The sequence below is a fragment of the Bombyx mandarina genome, chromosome 17, assembly GCF_030267445.1.
Source record: "Bombyx mandarina strain Sakado chromosome 17, ASM3026744v2".
NCBI lineage: Eukaryota > Metazoa > Arthropoda > Insecta > Lepidoptera > Bombycidae > Bombyx > Bombyx mandarina.
The window spans coordinates 431,399-450,963 of record NC_143223.1 but is presented as its reverse complement, the minus strand read 5'-3'; the positions used below and the strand labels follow the sequence as shown (position 1 = coordinate 450,963).

The window sequence follows — 19,565 nt, the reverse complement described above, 5'->3', positions numbered from 1 at the left end:
CGCATTTGGTAAACCTCTTTGCGTTACGGACAGATAAAAATATTATATCATACTATAACCCTATGGTAAGAATAGTCAGGCAGTATAATGATTTGGCTAAATATCACTGTAACCTTGATGTCTTTGAACCTAGACTCAGGGGATTTGTCAAATGTGTGAACGATATCCTATTTAACAATGGCTAGTTATCAATATTTGTAATTTCAATTGTGTTTTCAATAGCAAAGCTATGCACATGAATATAGTTTTGCTGAGTGCGCATACTATTTAGATTGCAATCCAGATTAGATCTAGGTACTACTTGTACGATTTAGCTAATATGTACTGTAATGATTGTAATTTGTTTTGAGCATCAATAAAAAATAAATAAAAAAAAAGATTGTCACATCTCCGCAAACCTTTTGGCTCATAATCAATTAATAAAGTTGATATAAACCATTGATTAAAAAACACAGTACAACCCGCCAAATGACTGTCAATAATTGTCTTTGGCTGATGAGATGCCCGACTCTAAATCAATATTAGTAGGAGCCGCGGCATCACACAGTGTTGTAGTATTGGACGTGTAGACGTACTGCTCTCATTGTCAGTAGGATAAATGTGAGTGTTAAATGATATTCGTTTTGTTTGTTAGTTGTGAACAACGTGTACTTGTCGATCAGTGGCCTGGCTTTGAGGCGGTGCGGTTAAATAGTGCGAACAGCTTTTTTAAGTTGTGCTTCTGAAATGTTGCAGAGAAAAGCTTATCGAAGTTGCCTGAAGGAAGTAGTCTATTAAAATTTGATTATTGGAATTTCTATTAGCAACTAAAATGCTGTAAGGCGTGGTGTTCTTCCCGCGGGCTAGCATTTTACATTCTAGCTTCAGAAGCTGGCCGCTACGTCGACAAAACTGAGACTTCGACCACATATCTAAAATAGTTCTACATAATACATATATACTACATAAAATAAATACTACTTTTTACTGTTGGTAGGACCTCTTGTGAGTCCGCACGGGTAGGTACCACCACCCCACCTATTTCTGCCGTGAAGCAGTAATGTGTTTCGGCTTGAAGGGTTGGGCAGTCGTTGTATACTGAGACATTAGAATTTATATTTCAAGGTGGGTGACGCATTTACGTTGTAGATGTCTATGGATTCCAGTAATCACTTAACACCAGGTGGGCTGTGAGCTTGTCCACCCATCTAAGCTATAAAAAAATACATAAAATAGTTTTATACATTTAAAACCGTGTCCAGAGTTGAGCCCGCAACTCCGTGACTTAGAGGCACAAATGGTATGGTGGCCGGGCCACGATCGCCTTGCCGTGTCACTGTTGAATTTAGACAGACATTGAAGATTAATTAGTTAAAGTCATAGTGATACAGTCGGTACCAAAGTTAAGATAATTAATATAATTGAAATATTAAAGCTAATTTCTCTTTGTTTTAATTTCGAGTGATAAATGACTTTTCACTTGTCGCTTTTTGTGTTACGCTGACTGAGCTTAGCTTACAGACTGTTATCAATTGCTTTATCTGACTTCGATAAAGGACGTTATGAGCTTAAGATACTGTGTACATATACATAAAAAAGAAATCGAAAGTGTTTTTGTATTCCTCTGAACGAGCTCACCGTCCTCCTCCGGTGTTAAGTGGCTAGAAGATTCACACTTCATAACGGACTGATATGACTGCTTCGCCGCGGAAACATCCAAGTTGCGGTAACTATCTATGCGAGTAGGCAAATCCATAGTCACCATTAATTATTAAATTTACGGGATTTATTTTTATTACAAGCTGCTATTCCTTCATGATGAAAGACGTTCGAGAACGCGTGTTAGGTATATTTCCCACGAAAAATTAAAGCTTGCGTGCGGATTCCAAGCCGCTGCCTATCGCTTAATACTCTCCACAAGACTCGTTTGAAGAAGGACATGTTATAGCGCTCGGGAAACACCGTAGAGAGGAGCTCATTCCATAGCCGTATGGTACGTGGCAAAAAAGGCCTCTGGAAACGCACTGTCGATGAACGCAGCGGTTCCAGATAATATGGATGAATTCTGCTCCGATGGCGGGAGGTGCGATGATAAAAAGGAGATGAGGGGATCATCTCAAACAATCCCTCAGAGCACTCCCCATGGAACATACAGTACAAAATACAGAGGGAACCGAAGTCCCTCCGCAGACCCAGAGGTTCCAAACGATCCGTGAGAATATGATTATCGACAATCCGATGGGCCCTCTTCTGTATGGAGTCAAATGGAAGAAGCTGGTATTTGGGAACCCCGGCTCAGAGATGGGAGCAGTACTCCACGCGAGGCCGGACTTGTGCTTTATAAAGCAAAAGCCTTTGTCTAGGCGTTCGATCGCATCGCTCGATACTAATAACTCACATCGTACTTTTTAAGCTGAGGATGCTCTCTCTTATACTCAAAGGTACTTAATGTATTTGTTTTGATCTAAACGGAAAGTAAAATCTAAGTTATGTATAACTAAATACATGGCTTAGAATTCACGCGTATGTATCAACAGCCTATCTATTTGCATCATGCGTTGTGGCTTGGAGAGTAACCTATCTCTTTGCTTTGAACTATACACAAGATTTCGACGAATTGAGCAGCCAAAGCTCGATGAGCTTACTCGAAACTAGTGAATCGTTCCATTAGCTCGGCAGATATTGGCGGATTGTAACATAAAACCATGAGACGACAATAGAAGACGTGCCAAACGATATACAGGAGGCACGTTTTTTATCAACTTAGAAGAGCCGTCGGATTCGGCGTTATCTTCGCTCTAACATTCAATCACAGTATCACATTTCGAATCACAGTAACACAATCGAATACACCAACAGCCCTAAAGAGCTTGGCATTCAGGGCGGGCAATTTTGTTCCCCTCTTTGTGTGAGAGTTGATCTAAATGAAGTCATTATCTGACTTTTTCTTTCGTCTCAAATCGTTCAGCCGCATCTGACTAAAATGAACGAGGGATATTATTACGTATTGTTCGATTTGGAAAAAGTGTTTGTATGTTCCAATGATAGTGAGTTAATAGTTTTCAAATAGTCTGAAGCTCGAAACGGATCTATCGACAGTGACTCCTAGTGATAAATGTTCATTGTTTAATATTTTGCGAGCGCACAATGTAAATCAAACGGAATTCAAGAACTGCTTAAATTTGTTTACCTTATATGTAACCTGATAAAACTCTGGCTTTTATAGACTAGATAGATTATATAGATAGGTCTTAAAGACATAAGAAATACGCAGGATAGTGGTACCTACGGCGTACGGGTGGGTTCACAAGACGCCCTACCGAAGATGACTATAAAAGCAGAAGCCAGCGACAAATCTCACATCACATCGCTATTTTTTCGCTCCGAGCCTCAACTCATTACCAAGTATCAAGTTTATTAAAATGAACACGTGTCGGACGCTTGTCCTGATAACACATATGGGTATGGAAACTTCCGGAAGGTCAACGGGGGTCAGATGGGGTCGGTTCTGACGTCTTGTACAGGGATTGTACACAAACCAGTTTTGTTGACACGTTTGTGTGCTGGCTATAGAACTAGCGGAATTAAAAGCGGAGCGGGAAATTATTAATTTAATAGTTTAAATTAATTGTTTATAGTAAAATTTTCGTAACGTTAGGTGTGCTTTAGATAACCGCTCTGTCAGTCTTAAACTTAACTACGCACGTCTTTCCACCAGCTACTTTTACTGGTGGTAGGACATCTTGTGAGTCCGCACGGGCAGGTACTACCACCACCTCAACTATTTCTGTGGTGAAGCACTAATGCGTTTTGGTTTGAAGGGTGGGGCAGCCGTTGTACTGTAAAAACTGAGATGCCTTAGATGCCTTAGACATTAATTTTTTACGTTACAGATGTCTATGGGATCCGGTTAGCTCTTTACACCAGGCTTTCCACTTTCATCCAACCATCAAAGTTGTAAAAAAAGCTACTATATAATGAATCGTATAACCCTATAAAAAAACCCTATAAAATTCTGGCTGTGTATCAATCTCAGAACGTGACCATCTCAAATTCAGTGTCGCAAAATAAGATCTTTTAAATGCGAAGAGGGCTCCGTTGAGTTGCGAGCAAGCCTCGCTCGTTTTGTGGCCCATCAGGATAAGTCGTGAGGTATTATATCTTAGTAGTATGTACCAATTGTTATTGTTATCTAACGGAGTAGCGCGACTAGCTGTTGGCCCTGAGAAAACAAGAAAACAAATATTTATTCAAAACATTACTGTGCTTAAGAAAACAAACCGCAGGTTCGGGTCGTATCGGTATATTTTGAAGGTTTCGGTAAATCATGTCTATCAATTTGTATGTTATTGCTGTGCTTGAACACACCAGCTCAATCACCTCACCGTCAGTACCGTTGTCCTTCACACATAGTTTTAAATAGGACATGGCCGCATTTATACACATTAATCTTCCGGAAAAACATCAATTTCAGCCAATTATCAGTTGGCCACCGAATAAACTCCCTCTCTTTTTGACTCCGTAACGTTTTTATATTTTGATCTTCCAATAATATGAAAATTATCTTATAATATTATTATGAACATTTTATGAACATTTTCATATCTATTTTGAACATTATCTGTTAGAGTTAAGCAATTAATTAGAGTTATCGATACCCGTGAGCGCCGGAATCCGCTTCCCATCAGTTGGAATGTGTGCTCGTTTGACTTTCAAGACAAATCCATGTATTGAGCGCAGCATCAATCTCTCCAGCATCTCTCCAGCATCAATTTAGGTCTAGGATAAGTAATAATTGGTCTTGGATCGTAGGCCATTGAATTAATAGTAAAGAAGCATAAACCAAAACATGAACTCATCAACAAACTAGCGTTAGTAGCATGAAGACGCGACCACCAATTATTACCACAATTGTATGCTCTCGCTCTACTCACTACACGTCAGAATTCTGTATTTTCTGCCCATTGTTGTGACGGAGGGACAAAAATCCTCATCAGTGCCTTTTACATCCCTCCATTGTGTCGGAGAGCTCGGTAAATAACCATAAAACCATGCTTTAACGGCGAAAACAAGGTATTTGTAGTCAAACGCGTTCGGAAGTGGAACATGAATTGGGTTTTCGACCTTATTATGGATTTGGGTTAAGTTCTTATCTAACTTGCGAAGGGTCCGATCTTGGATGACTTCTTCTTAGTTTCAAGAAAGACGTGAAAATTTCAAAAGTCTTTTGAACAAATTGTCTAGGTACGGTAGTTCATTAAATTTTGGGGACCAGACGTTATTACAATAAAATTAGGACTTCGATCTCAAGGTGTCTGTGCATCACGGCAATGACTACATCAGATATGTTGAGCTTCGTTTGCTAGTAATAACAATATCGGCAAGATACATTTTGGTCCTTCATCGATTAATACTAACATACCGCCAATTTTTCTACTCCGCAGAAACGTTTTCATTCTAAGAGTAGGTACAACATTCATCTCTTAATTACAAGCTCACTGCACACTTTATAGTGTCTATGAATTTGGACAGTAAAAAGGGGAACTGACCAAGTAACCATAATAGCTGTCCACCTAAATGCTAATGACACGGCAAGAAAAACTATGTTTCTGTGGTTTTTACCCAAAACGGTTCTGTTTTATTCAACAGAAAGTCTTCAAAGTCAATTAGATTACGTTTACATGCTTTAGACTACGGCTAATTATCCCTTGATGACTAAAGGACCAATAGTAGCAATACTGACCTCAATCATAATAATCACAAAAGTTAATAAACAGGTAGCCTCGCCCTCAATCTAGCCCCGTGCTCCATAAAGGCTATTGCCAAACAGAAACGACAAAATAAACAAAGGAAAAACTCAGGAAATTACTTCGTCCTTTTATGTACAGGCACTGAATTAATTCCTTTATGAAAATGCTCTAATGACTTCGTCAAATGGCACGAAGCTGTTAGGCCGTTGATTCTAAGATACAAAACGAAATGAACTGTCAAACACAAAGATCATTTTGACTATGATCAACGATTAAAAAAATTTATTATGTTTCAGGGTAATGCCACCAGACATGGCGGTGTCCATGCGGCATACGAAACTGAAGGCCGAGGAGGCGGCTCTCATTGCTGGAGAACTGACCAAGCCCTCATGGGAGTCCAGAAATGAGGGTATTCACGAGAGAGTCAGCTTTGAAGATACCATTTGGGGTTTTGATTTGGCTGGAGGGATATATTACAGAACACCACTTAGAGTTACTTTTGTGAGTATATATTTTATTGTTATCGGGAGACATAACTCATCCAACTTATGTGAAGCGGCCACCTGAGCCCATAAATATTGAGAAAGCGGCTACCCGCCTTGAGGTATGAGGAATAAATTCATGAAAGGCTCCCTCACGTGTGTAGTTAGGATAGTATTGACTCCCAATGCATATTGCATATGGTGAATGCATATTGGGAGTCGGTATTGGTAGCATTGGCTCTCTTATACCGACACTAAGAGAGCAGCTAATTTGGTCTTAAGTGCCACTGTCTTCATTACCAGTTCAAGTCATTGCTTACAAAGCGATGCGCATATCACGCCATGTCACGTTTTTAATAACCGGAAAACCTTTATAAATGTATCGCGCTTGTGGAGCGGTCTGACTTGCATTCTGCGTGAGGTCAGCCGGCTCGTACTGCAAAGATATCTGAAAGTCATTATTCTTCATATTAAACGTGTTCACGAGTACTCACTTTTAATACAATGACTAAAGGTTGCAATTTGATTGATTGCCAACGAAAGTTTTAAAAATAGTTTTTCTTTTAATGAGGCCCGCGTTGCACTTCTAGGTAATGAGACCATGACGTTATTTGTTTAATTATATTGTATACTATTGTATTAGAGATATTCATTAGTATTTATCCTCTAGGTTTACCAATTAATCTTTTGGAGCCCATAGCATTCTACAAGAGATCAAAAGGTGCACTTTACTTTATTCTTGCTTGTTGGCAAAAGCATAAGAGAGCTTAACTCTCTTATGCTTTTGAAATAAATGCTTGCACTAATGCTTTAGTTAGAAATTAACGTAAATAAAACTTCAAATAATAATTCTAAGATAATGGGTGTAAATAGGAATGTTCTTTTTAATTAATATATAATGGTATCCAATAAACACGAATAATTACTCGTGTTTTCATTTAAAAAGTCTTAAAAAGTCTCAATTTTTTTTTACAAATCTTTCATTTTATGAAATCACTTAAAAAAACCTAAGTCTATTATTAAGAAGCTGACGAGCATATGGTTTACCCGATGCTCAGTGGTAGCTGTTGGTCAGTTTATCTCTAGAGATTAGAGCCAAGCTGCGGTCCAGCATTATGTTAAGCATACCAGTCTTATGAGGTACTAGCCGTACTCGCCCGCTTCGCTGGGCATTTAAAATTAACATAATTATTTATTGTCATTATTATTAGGGAGTCTAACACTCATATAAATATTAGCCTATCCATAAATTACATGTATTTTCTACATGGATACCAAGTTTCAAGTCAATCCGATGCATGGTTCAGTAGTTATAACGGAACATCCGTAAACACAACTGTAGATTTATATATTAGTATAGAGTAGTATAGAATAAGTACGGTTGGCTATTGCCATTTGATACTGGCAGTCTGTTTTAGTTTTTATTCAAATTCATAATAGCGAGGAAGTACGAAGGCCTAGAGTTCATTTCATACCTTGAACAGTCTTGTCTTGTGGTGCTGCTTATACAAAATGTTATTGCTTTATTGATTAACGTTTGATCCAGGTGAAGCCAAACAGTCGAGCAGAAAAGGCTGGCATCAAGCCGGGAGACAGGCTACTCCGCATCAACGACATAGACACCTCGACCCTCACGATCCAGCAGGCGCACGATCTCATTGTCGAATCAGGAATTCACCTCAAGCTAGCTGTGACCTCGTAAGTATAATTTTTATTTAAATCGGTGAGATGACGGGATGATATTAAACAATATCATTTAAATTAAGTACTATATTCTTTTTTTTGTTTTTTTTTTTGCTTAGATGGGTGGACGGGCTCACAGCCCACCTGGTGTTAAGTGGTTACTGGAGCCCATAGACACCTACAACGTAAATGCGCCACCCACGTTGAGATATAAGTTCTAAGGTCTCAAGTATAGTTAGTTACGACGGCTGCCCCACCCTTCAAACTAGTCAGATACTTAGCCCTTGAGGTATCTGGTGTTTTAAACCTATTCTCGGAGCTGTTACCTTGTTAGTCAGTACCTGTGGACTATCTAGGGAGTAACTACTTGTCTATTCCGTGGCATATTAAGTTTTTTACTGTTTTTAAAATATATTTAAAATTTCAGGCCAGATGATTTAGAAGATGCCTACTACTACTACGAGGATCCTATTGTACGTATCATCAAGAGTTCAGTTTTTAGAAACTCGCCTCACATTCTTTTCATCTAATACAAGTATTATAATCGATTCATACAACGTAATTTACATTTTTATTGTCCAATTAAAATTCTCACTCCAAGCTGTCAGCACGTCATATGACGTTGTGCCTTTCAAATAATATGAAGTTTAATTGAGTACTAACTTGGCAAACGTTAATGATTTTTGCATGTTGCTACATCATATGTACGACGGCTGTTTATTTAGCTTTTTATGTTGTTTGAGTCACGTGTGTACCCATCATTTGTCTAAGAGCGACTTCTAGGGTGAATAATGGCATAATGTACTAAAAACAGAACCGCAGAAACCGTAAATGTCACTTGACATGTGCGACTTGCGGTAAGACGTTACGCGCTGGGGTTCGGGATAAATAGAATTTCACCAAAGTACAACTTAAAACTGTATTCAACACTTAGAACACTTAAACATATACTTCACAAACACTTTAAAACACTCAAAAAAACACTTTAAAACTCTCAATTCGCTTGTTCCGCTTCGCTTCAGGTGAACCTTCACTGTTTTGCTTCGAGTAGTTCCGATTACAACAACTCTACAACGCTTTTATAGCCGATACCTCATTCCTAGAATTATCGAAAATATTCAACACATCTCTAGTAGTAGTTCCCGCTATCTGACAATAGATGGCGTTGTACTTCTCGGGCGTTCTAGGTCCTTCGATATTCCTTCGACGATGGCGTTACTTTTACCGGCGTAGCAGTATCATTAGCACATAAGGCTGTCTAGCTCTGCCGCGGAGCAGTTATGTATTAAGGTTTCTAAAGGTGTCTGAGTCTGCAATAGAATCTATACCTTACGACTAGCGTCTGGTGTGGGCGTTCTACGGGACCTGCACTTTATTTTATTTTTTAATGTCTAGATGGGTGGTTAAGTGGTTACCGGAGCCCATAGACATCTACAATCTAAATACCGCCACCCACCTTGAGATATGAGTTCTAAGGTCTCAGTATAGTTACAACGGCTGCCCCACCTTTCAAACCGAAACGCATTACTGCTTCACGGCAGAAATAGGCAGGGTGGTGGTACTTACCCGTGCGGAATTATAAGAGGTCCTACCACCACTAATTACGGAGATTATATATTGAAATTATATATTTGTCTGATCATCTACAGAAATCGTAATGAACTCATAAATTAGGTTCACGGGTTTTCACGGTTGGAAATCAATGTTGTCTCATTGTTCTCGGAATGCTGGAAGGTTCCGAACGCATCAAGACCAAATTGCCATTATATTAAAGTTTCATTAAGAATAACTTCTCTTATATACGACCAGTTAATAATGAGTATCTATTTAATATGAACAAAAGGTAAAGTAAGTATGAATCATCATTAGAGAGATAATAAAGGTATGCACACACACACACACATATCTGTTTGTACACACAAACAGACACGAGGCTCGTTTATTTATTACGTCTTTAGTAATATTGTTCAAATAAAAGGTTCTGAGCAAATATGTGGATGAAAAAAACGGCGTTTAATTTTTACTTCAAAAAAGCCAATTTCTCTTTACAGTACGAGGTCTCAAATATTTGACAAAGCAATACAATATACATTTTTCCCGGAGCGTCTGGCTTGGTAGTTCCATTATAACCTCAGTCATATGTAGTGTTTTACCTATGTTTTATTGTCCTTGTAGGCAGACGAGCTGGTGAGTAGTTACTGTAGCTGTGGATATTAACAATGCCACGGGCATGGCCAAGCGATGCCTATAATAGAGTATTCTTCGAAAACCTCGTTTAAAGAATAACATATTATTATCATAGTGCTCAGGGGACACCGTAATTATTGATTTTATTGAATTTTTTTTTACATAAAAAACTGAACCTGAGAAAATGATGTAATCTATATATAAGTATATAAAAATGAATTGCTGTTCGTTAGTCTCGCTAAAATTCGAGAATGGCTGGACCGATTTGACTAATTTTGGTCTTGAATTATTTGTGGAAGTCCAAATAAATATGAAAATGCTCGGAATTAAATAAAAATAACAATTTTATTTTTCCCTTGATGTGTCCCTCGTCGGACGGATTCCTTTTGTTTGTTTTAAGTTTATTTTATACAAAAGTTCATGCCTTTTATTTATCGATTGAGGCACTATGAAGTCTGCCGTCCTCGAATGGAGGCCACGGATGGGTACAAGGAGCGTGGGGCGTCCTCCAACCAGGTGAACTGACGACTTAGTGCGCACGGCGGGAAGTCGTTGGATGCGGAAGGCGGAGGACCGCATTATGTGGAAGGCATTGGGGAAGGCCTATGTCCAGCAGTGGGCAGATAAAGGCTGATGATGATGATGATGATGAAGTCTGCCGGGTCAGCTAGTATAAGATATTATTTAGTGAATGGTTTGTAGTACCACCATAGTCCACAGACCACAGTCACTTCTGGCTGCTTCTGGCAATTCATAGAGCTACAAACGTACTTGATACCCTTTCAATTAATACACTATTTCAATTGAAACTTATTTTGCGTCAGACACGTGTTGGTAAAAGTTAATTGTATCCTCTTATCGACTATTATCAAAGCCGGCAATCTGACTTTTGGACAATGATTGGTAAATTAGAAAAATGAATTATTGACTTTGTATTCCATTGGCAGTCACAAAACTCTTCGGAACGACATCTTAGATAAATAACAGGTTAACTATTAACCTTTATTTAATGCAGGTTTTGAACCGTATTCTTTGAAGGAGACGATTATATTCAAATCAATCTGTATTGACATATCAATAAAAATTTTTTGTCCAAATGCACAGATTGCCACCTTTGATAATAGACGACTCATATACGAGTATTAGCAATATAACTCCGACCAAAGCATTTGTTTTAAACAATGTTCAATTTTTTTACATTCTCTTTGACGATATTTTCAGCACGCATTCTGTCAATGTTATGTCAGACGCCATAAGGTTCCATTAGAAAATTTGATATGGTGGTTATGTAATCTTAAATTTTAAAATTTATCAGCAATTTTCTTGATTTTTTCTTTCATAAAAACTGTCTCCTGATAATAACAAACACAATAAATAAATAAAATAGCGGAATCGTTCCAACCAATCACGCGTGATCCCGTGATCAAGTAGTGAAATAGGGACTAATTTTATATATTATTAATAATATACAAATTAACAATATGCCTATAAATATTTTCACTTTATTTTACTTTTGAACATAAACACAGGAAACAAAACTTCCTATTACAAAAATAACTTATTTACATTTATGCACAAACTTATAAAACATACACATAAACCTTACATATTTCCATACAGACTTTCATCCAGTATTTCCTATTGTTATTTTACACCCTTGAGGGTAAAACTTTTATAAACTTTAAATGTCATATTTATTTATATCGAATCCACGGCCGAAAAAATAAGTTTCAAGCTTGTAGCTCGAAAAATGTCGATACTTCCATAACACTTGTCATCCCCTCTTTCAACCCTTAGAACCATTTTTTCGCATTAAAAAGAAGCCTGTGTTCTTTCTCAGACTCTACACTATCTGTGTACCAAATTTAGTTTTGGCGTGAAAGCGCGACAGACAGACAGAGTTACTTTCGCATTTATAATATTGGTATCGATTTCAAAACCTTCAGAAATACTAACTATAAAAGTCTTTATGATTTCAAAAATGGACTTCAACTACACATAAAACACATTAATTAAATTCACTAAAAGCATCATTCGTAATTTTGTTTACTCGAATAACATTGGTTTTAAAATCAAAATAAGTGGAATCAAGTTGTCAGTAAAAATATATTTGCCAACTGGGTCCATAAACAACGGAGTTTTGTTATCATAAAAAAAAACATAAAATAATACACACGAATTGAGAACCTCCCCTATTTAGAAGTCGGCTAAATTGGGTTAAAACAAATTTACAACATTGGAAACATGTCAGGGCAGCGTGTTGGTTTGACGGTTTCAAATTGAACAACTTGCCTGATATCAACTAGTGCGTAAATTTCTAGGCTCGAATATTTGTAGATCAAAAACATGCGTATAAAATAAAAGTAACGCCTCTGACCTAAAAGCATATCTCAAAGAGAAAAAAGGCAATGTAGATAGATACATTATTACCGAATACCAATTCCATCGTAATATTACATTATTTTTACGTGTTAAATTTACTGTTATTGTTTTCTTAAAGTTTCCTAATTTGATCTAGTTACAAAAACGTTTACTATAATAACCGATAACAAATAAGTTGACAAGCAACTGACAAAATATAACTTTATTCTTTATAGAAATCATTCGAAGAAAACATTAATATAATTTACAACTCTTAATAAGTTTAGATGTTTTTCTTTAGTTTCAGAACTGCGTTAGTTTTTTTATTGCTTAGATGGGTAGACGAGCTCACAGCCCACCTGGTGTTAAGTGGTTACTGGAGCCCATAGACATCTACAACGTAAATGCGCCACCCACCTTGAGATATAAGTTCTCAGTATAGATACAATGGCTACCCCACCTTTCAAGCCGAAACGCATTACTGCTTCACGGCAGAAATAGGCAGGGTGGTAATACCTACCCGCGCGGAAGAGGTCCTACCACCAGTAATGTCAGATATAAATAAAACCCATTCATGACAAATCGCTTTTAAAAAATTCAATATTTCAAGTTCTGACATACTCGACCAAATCGATCCGTGTACTCCGACTTACGTATTAGACCATAGGCGCGAAACGAATTAACATCTAAATTACAGACACACCATTTATTAGCGTGTGTAATTATTTATGTTATTATATATCCCCTCGAGAACCTTCTTGGAGCACAAAACTAAATAATACATAGTATATATTCTATTTTCGTAGTAATTACGTTCTGACAAATGACTTTGGATGATTGATGTGAACGAATAAAGGAGGAATGTATAATTAGAATTATATGTTTCTCGCTTACAATTTGAATTACTCGTAGTGGTGAAAATTTTCAGCATTAGTATTCTTGTGATTGATTAGATGACTTTTATCTTCAAAAGAATCCCAAAACAGTCAGCACTATTGAATCTTTCGTGTTCCATCAAAATGTGTGTAGCATTTTCCAGATTCCAGATGGACTTTGACACAATTCGTGCTAGTTTTAGCTTAGTGGTTTATCCCGGCATTACAGATTGGCAATGCCTTCTTCATTAGTCGGTCCAATTCTGGCGTGGCGCGCTCACGACTCCCAACGGGGAGGCAGAAATTGGCGGTTTTTTTTTCTTCGAATTAGTAAACCTGAATCTTATATACTAATTTTCTGTAAAGCACTTCCACATTCGTTTCTCTTTATTCCATTCTCTTCTGCTACGTTGACTAATTTTAGAGAGATTTGTAGATACGAAATGTATTTATAAAATCTTAGACATCTTAAATGAGAAATTTCCTTAATACAATTACATGAATATTTTGCAGAATTATATTAGACACTAAAAACCCAGGCAAACGGTTTTTTAGAAAATATATTGTTTTTGCTTGATATTTTTTCTTTTCAGGTGGAAGATTACGATAGCGAAGAAGAAAGGCTCAGAGAGGAAGAGAAGGCAAGGAAGAGACAGGTGCACGCTAGAGTTGTGAGTGTTGTTGGTTTCTTTCGTTTATCAAGGCTCGCAAAGGTCACAGGAACAAGATGCAACTTCCCGCTGACTATTAATGCGTTCCGATTTGAACCGTGGGTCAGCCTTTACACAATACAGTTGATATAGTTGACCGTGTTTTGATGTTTTGATGCTACCGGTATTTATGTTGAAATATCAAGACAAACATGAAATCGACATCGCTAAATCAGAACTAATAAATATTGAAATAAAATGGCCAGAAATTAAATTAAATCTGTTAACGTCTTCAAATAAAACGTTAATGTGGAATTAATTCAAAAACTCCTCGTAATTACGAAGGGTCGAGGACTGTTAAAATCTGACGTAATGTAATTAGCTCGTGTTCGTGATTTAGATTTAGACTTTGTGAAACATTTTAACATAAATTGTGACCTTGTGCTGTATTTTTTCGTATATAGATGGGTGGGATCTGACGACCACTTGGTACTAAGTATTCAGTGGTACTAAGTGCTCATAGACACTCAGAATTACTCTCAGACAGCAAACAATTTCAAGAATGAAACTAAATCTAATCGAGAATCGAACTTGGGTCACGGTTCACGGTATCCTAGTGATTGTAAGCGTATTGAAATATTTTATAATTAATTCATGGTCATCAATTAAAATTACAGACATTTGAATTTATTTAAACACAAGATCTATTTTGTTGAATAAATTTAAAGCAATGTCTGTATTTGTAGAATGAATTGTTATTACCTTGCTTGTTTCTTTCATGAAGCAAAAGTGTCTTCTACTTTTTTTTATTTTTTTTATTGCTTAGATGGGTGGATGAGCTCACAGCCCACCTGGTGTTAAGTGCTTACTGGAGCCCATAGACATCTACAACGTAAGTGCGCCACCCACCTTGAGACATAAGTTCTAAGGTCTCAGGTATAGTTACAACGGCTGCCCCACCCTTCAAACCGAAACGCATTACTGCTTCACGGCAGAAATGAGCAGGGTGGTGGTAACTACCCGCGCGGACTCTCAAGAGGTCCTACCACCAGTATAAAGGAGAGTATTGAAGGATATCTTAGTTATTTCAATTTAAGGGAGACTGCACTGTAATATGTATTGTACCTGTGGTAATGTGTTTTAAGCGGGCTTCATTTACCACCTGGTAAGCCTCGAGGCAAGGCGTAAGTCGTTAAAAGTGACTCGTCTAAAATACAAAGTTAATCAGCTCAGCAGCGCTGTCTAATTATATTCCAGAGTTCATACTGGAGTCTTCAGTGGCCCTGGGTCAGCAAGCGAAAGATCATCTACCGAGAATCGAATTGCTATTTGGTGCCCAGCAAATATGAGGAGAAACATAGGTAAGTTTTTGAACGAGTTTAGCACATAAGTAATCCTTAAGCCAGTGCTTTCGTCAAACGTTTTATAGGTTTGAAATTTCAGTGTTTTCGGAGCCACTGTTTGAAAAAATCACGCCCTGAGCTAGAAATTATTGGCTTAAGGATAAGGCTAATAATTATTAATTATTTCAATGGCCTTTTTTTTTCGTTGTCTGGCAAATGGCAATGTCAAACCGTACTAAAACCTCCATCACTCCCTACCCAAGCAGCCGATCCCCATCGGGATTAGTGGCCCGAAAAAATATTATCGCCTCCATCATTATTAACCCTCGCGTCCAATTGCCTATAATTGTTAGATGGATTATCACATAGTTAATTATAAATCACTCTATTGCTCGAGCTCAAGCGAACATGAGAGCGACCATGTAAATCTTGAATTACATTTAAAGGCCGATCTTGAGATGGCGTGCGTATGGATACATATACATAAAATGTAACTGCAAGAAAAATATTGTATACAAACTGTCAACAACCATTTGTATCGTTAACAGTTTTGACGTCAGAGGGTCTTAATTATATTAAATGAATAAATGCTGGTGTCGATTAAAAGATACGCGTAGACAACACGGGCTTTCTATCACAACTGTTGCTACTTCTCTGTCATCTATCTGTAGCTATGTTATATTAGTATTCTCATCTTGGCTTTGCGCATTAAAAGTGTACAATTTCCAAAAATATTCGAAATTGATATGCGTAAACATTTGGTATCACCAGTATTTTTCTCATAAATACTGTAAAAAGAGCGTAGCTTAGTTTTAGTTTTATTTTAGTTTATGTAGGTTTTGACTACTATTAACAAAATTAATATATAATTTTATCTTAGTTTAAAAGACAGATAATGTAACTGGTAAAAAAAGTTGCAAATATGATTAATAATACATTTACAATAATAATACATGATTAAAAATATTACATGTTAAACCTTTACACTCCCTTGTAAAATTAGTATGTTTTGAGATTATACCGTAGTTTTAATGCAAGAAGACGATCTATTCTATTTACCCAACGAAATATCCGTAATTCGTAAGGGTGAGTACTATCACCGTGATTATTCTTGCAGCAAAGCAAATTTTATTTACTCCTCGAATTGACATTTCTATATTTTGTCTCGCGCTATGCTGATTATGACTACCTATTTAACTTCAGATGTGTTGGGATCTGTCTTTATTAGGTTTGAAAGTAAAGGAACAAATTAATTCCGGCAACTGGTAATTTTGGTTTCAAATTTTATTGGAACAGAGAAATTATGTACAAAGCCTCATTAAAATCGAGTGTTACTTGAAGCGTTATTATCCTTTCAAGACTAATCAGTTCTTTTCGAGTCAATCATCTGGTAATTATTTCTGTGTGGAATCCGTGCTTAAACTTTTTCTGTAGTCACATACTATTTTTTTGGTAGATATTTTTATTTGACTAGGTCGCTAGGTCATAAACATTATAGCAGAAGTGACATTAATTAAGATACACCACTTCAAAGTCTCGCTGCATTGAAAAAGCATTCTGTGCTTCAGACTAAAACGAGAAAAGCATTTCTAACCGTATTTAAAGTGCTTAACTCGAACGATGTTTTCCGTAATACACCAAAAATGAAAGGAAACAGATGAAGAACCCGAAGGCTGAAGAGCGTAATTTTAATTCTTGATAAAATATTTATTTGAATTTAAGGTTCCTTTGTACATATTGGTTTATTAGTGGATTTAATAAGTACAAAAACGCAAAAGACCTCATCTAAATCTCATTTCATCTCATGGAAGATCTCATCTAAATATTTCTTATTACAAATATTGAAAAGTTTTTCAAATAAACTTAATTTTTAATTAATTGTTTTTGCTAAGATGGGCCGATGAGCTGAGAATCCAATTAACTCTAAGTGCCATCTGAAGCCAAAGAAATTACAATGCGAACGTCCCCACCAAGACATGAGATTTAAGTGTTTCAATTAGGGGTTCAGGAACAAACAAGATTGAGTAATATAAATAAAGCTGGTGTAAAACCATACATATGTATGTGAGGATAAGCTTACCTTACAGTTCCTATTTACATAATATACATATAATTTAATAATAATTTATGTTATATTAATATAATATATTATTCAATACCTGAAGGATTATATAAGTAGTCCTTCTGTGGCTACGCGAACTACCCTCATGTCGTTTTCATGCATGCCCTTGTAATAAGACATAAAGCATTCTGATACACGAGTATGAAAAAGATGAGCTTGTCAACGTTTTTTTTTCTCGTCGATATTGGCAGAATCACTTATATGCGTTCACAATACCCCTTCCTATTATTATGCTCTTCATATATTTATGTTCAATTTTAAAACGGGTACTGAAGTTCAAAACTTAAAACTAAAATAAGGGTTTGTTTTTAGAGACAAATTCCCACCTCAACCGATGCAAAGATTCCAAGATGATATAGTCCTTCACAGCGCAAAAGACACGTCCAAAAACAGAGTCCGTGGTGAGAAGCTAATGGAAGAAAAAAATGAGCTTTCAACTGAACCAAACACAAAGCTCACTAATGGTGTTATTAATGGTCATGAAGAAGAAGAAGAAGACAATAATACTGCAATAAATGAGAATGATAGCCAAGAAGATTTATCAATTAAGAGCTCAGGTTCTGATACCATTCAAAATGATGAAATCATTAATGATAATGTTGTTAATGAAGATGAAAATGAACCGATTTCCCAAGGATCAGAAACAAGTGATAAGCCTAACGATAAAGAAGAGGAAGAAGAAGAAAAAGTTAACAGAGAAGAAACTGATGCAATGGATGTCTTAGAAGAATCCAGTAACGATTTTGAAGATTTATCTCAAGAGATGATTAAAGATAATGATTTACTTAAAGCAGAAGATGACAATAACATTATCGATAGTATATTAAGTGATAACGGCCAGAACATGGAGAATTTGGAAGCCATGAATGAAAGATAAATTTAAGAGCTACAAAATAACTTAAACAACACTAATCTCGAAAGTAAAAATATTCCAAAAATACTTCCTAATTAGTACTTAGGAAATAGTAAGGAACGTAATCAATGGTCTCCAATAATATAAGCAATATCTGGGGTCAAACTCAACATAGTTTGTATCAAAATTGTGTATCAATATCGTTGTTCTGATGTAGCAAAAAGTTCATTTTAGAGTTATGACGTTGGTCAGAGAAATTAATACCTACAAACATTTTGTACTACTCGTATATTCTAAAGAAGCATGTGATTTTTGTTAAAAGTATTGAGTTCTATGTGAAGAATAGTGATATGATGTAACTGGTAAACAATATTGTTTTGTACTTGCTTTGTTTGTCACTTTGTTCAGTTTTGACAAGTAGACATGATAGAAATATTTTAGTGGCTAAACACCGCAAGCTTATTTATTTTTCCTAACATATTTAAAACGAATGCGAAATGCAATCACAAAAGTGTTTAACTACTTTTTAACAGAAACGTATGACGATACTTAGATAAATTGTTATTCCGTCCATTTTTTTACGTAGCACATCAATTACTTAGGCAATTTTAATCATCTGCATTGATCGCGATTAAAATCACTGCAATTCGATGTAGTGAATAAAACAGTATACATTATTGTTTGTATCCTATTCACCGGAAATAATTAGACGCGTCGAATAACATCTTATTTGTAAAAAAACGGTGATTAGTTATGAAAATATGAGAGAAAAATGAGCATTTCTCTTTGCCTTTGCCAGTCTTGCAAAAACGACCAGATCTGAATTGTATATTTTCTTCATAATAATACATTATTAAAATCATTCCATTATCTGTGTGACGACGTTTATTTCCTTAAAAGTCTCGAGATAGCATTGCTTTAACAAAACACAATCAGTATAGAATCAGTCAGAGAATCGCGCCCTAACAATTAAATATGTCTGTAGTCTCGGACACACCATTTTGTTCAGTACGTCAAATGAAATATTACAGGAATTACATGGTCCATAATAAACGAAATATACAATTTTATGGTTGTTTGATTTTTTAACAAAGCGTTGAGATCAATTCCTTTTGGACCGCACTGGTCTTTAAAAGCTCCGGTGCAGCCACAGTCGTGTGCAGCGGTAGACAGCAACACCATTCTCGCCACATCTCTCACATATCGGCTCTGATTACATTTGAAACTCTGTGGGCCAGCCGTGCGGGTACGCAATGTGCTCTCCTGTTAGAAAATGTGTA

The 19,565-nt window shown here is 36.5% G+C and overlaps 1 protein-coding gene across 1 annotated transcript; it reads left to right on the top strand.

The window, feature by feature from the left end:
* Positions 1-523: 523 nt before the first annotated feature.
* On the top strand, positions 524-19,353 carry LOC114244656 (uncharacterized). Its single transcript, XM_028176540.2, has 7 exons — positions 524-600; positions 6,026-6,230; positions 7,758-7,909; positions 8,322-8,367; positions 13,911-13,988; positions 15,225-15,328; positions 17,745-19,353. Coding segments are annotated over exons 1-7 (1,152 nt in total). The 5' UTR covers positions 524-598; the 3' UTR covers positions 18,310-19,353.
* The last annotated feature ends 212 nt before the right edge of the window (positions 19,354-19,565 follow it).

What these genes read in the sequence shown, in the direction of transcription:
- LOC114244656 (XM_028176540.2), top strand. An exon ending in ACTACTACGAGGATCCTATT is followed by an intron (nt 8,368 to 13,910) that starts GTACGTATCATC and finishes TTTTCTTTTCAG; the next exon opens with GTGGAAGATTACGATAGCGA. An exon ending in GACAGGTGCACGCTAGAGTT is followed by an intron (nt 13,989 to 15,224) that starts GTGAGTGTTGTT and finishes ATTATATTCCAG; the next exon opens with AGTTCATACTGGAGTCTTCA.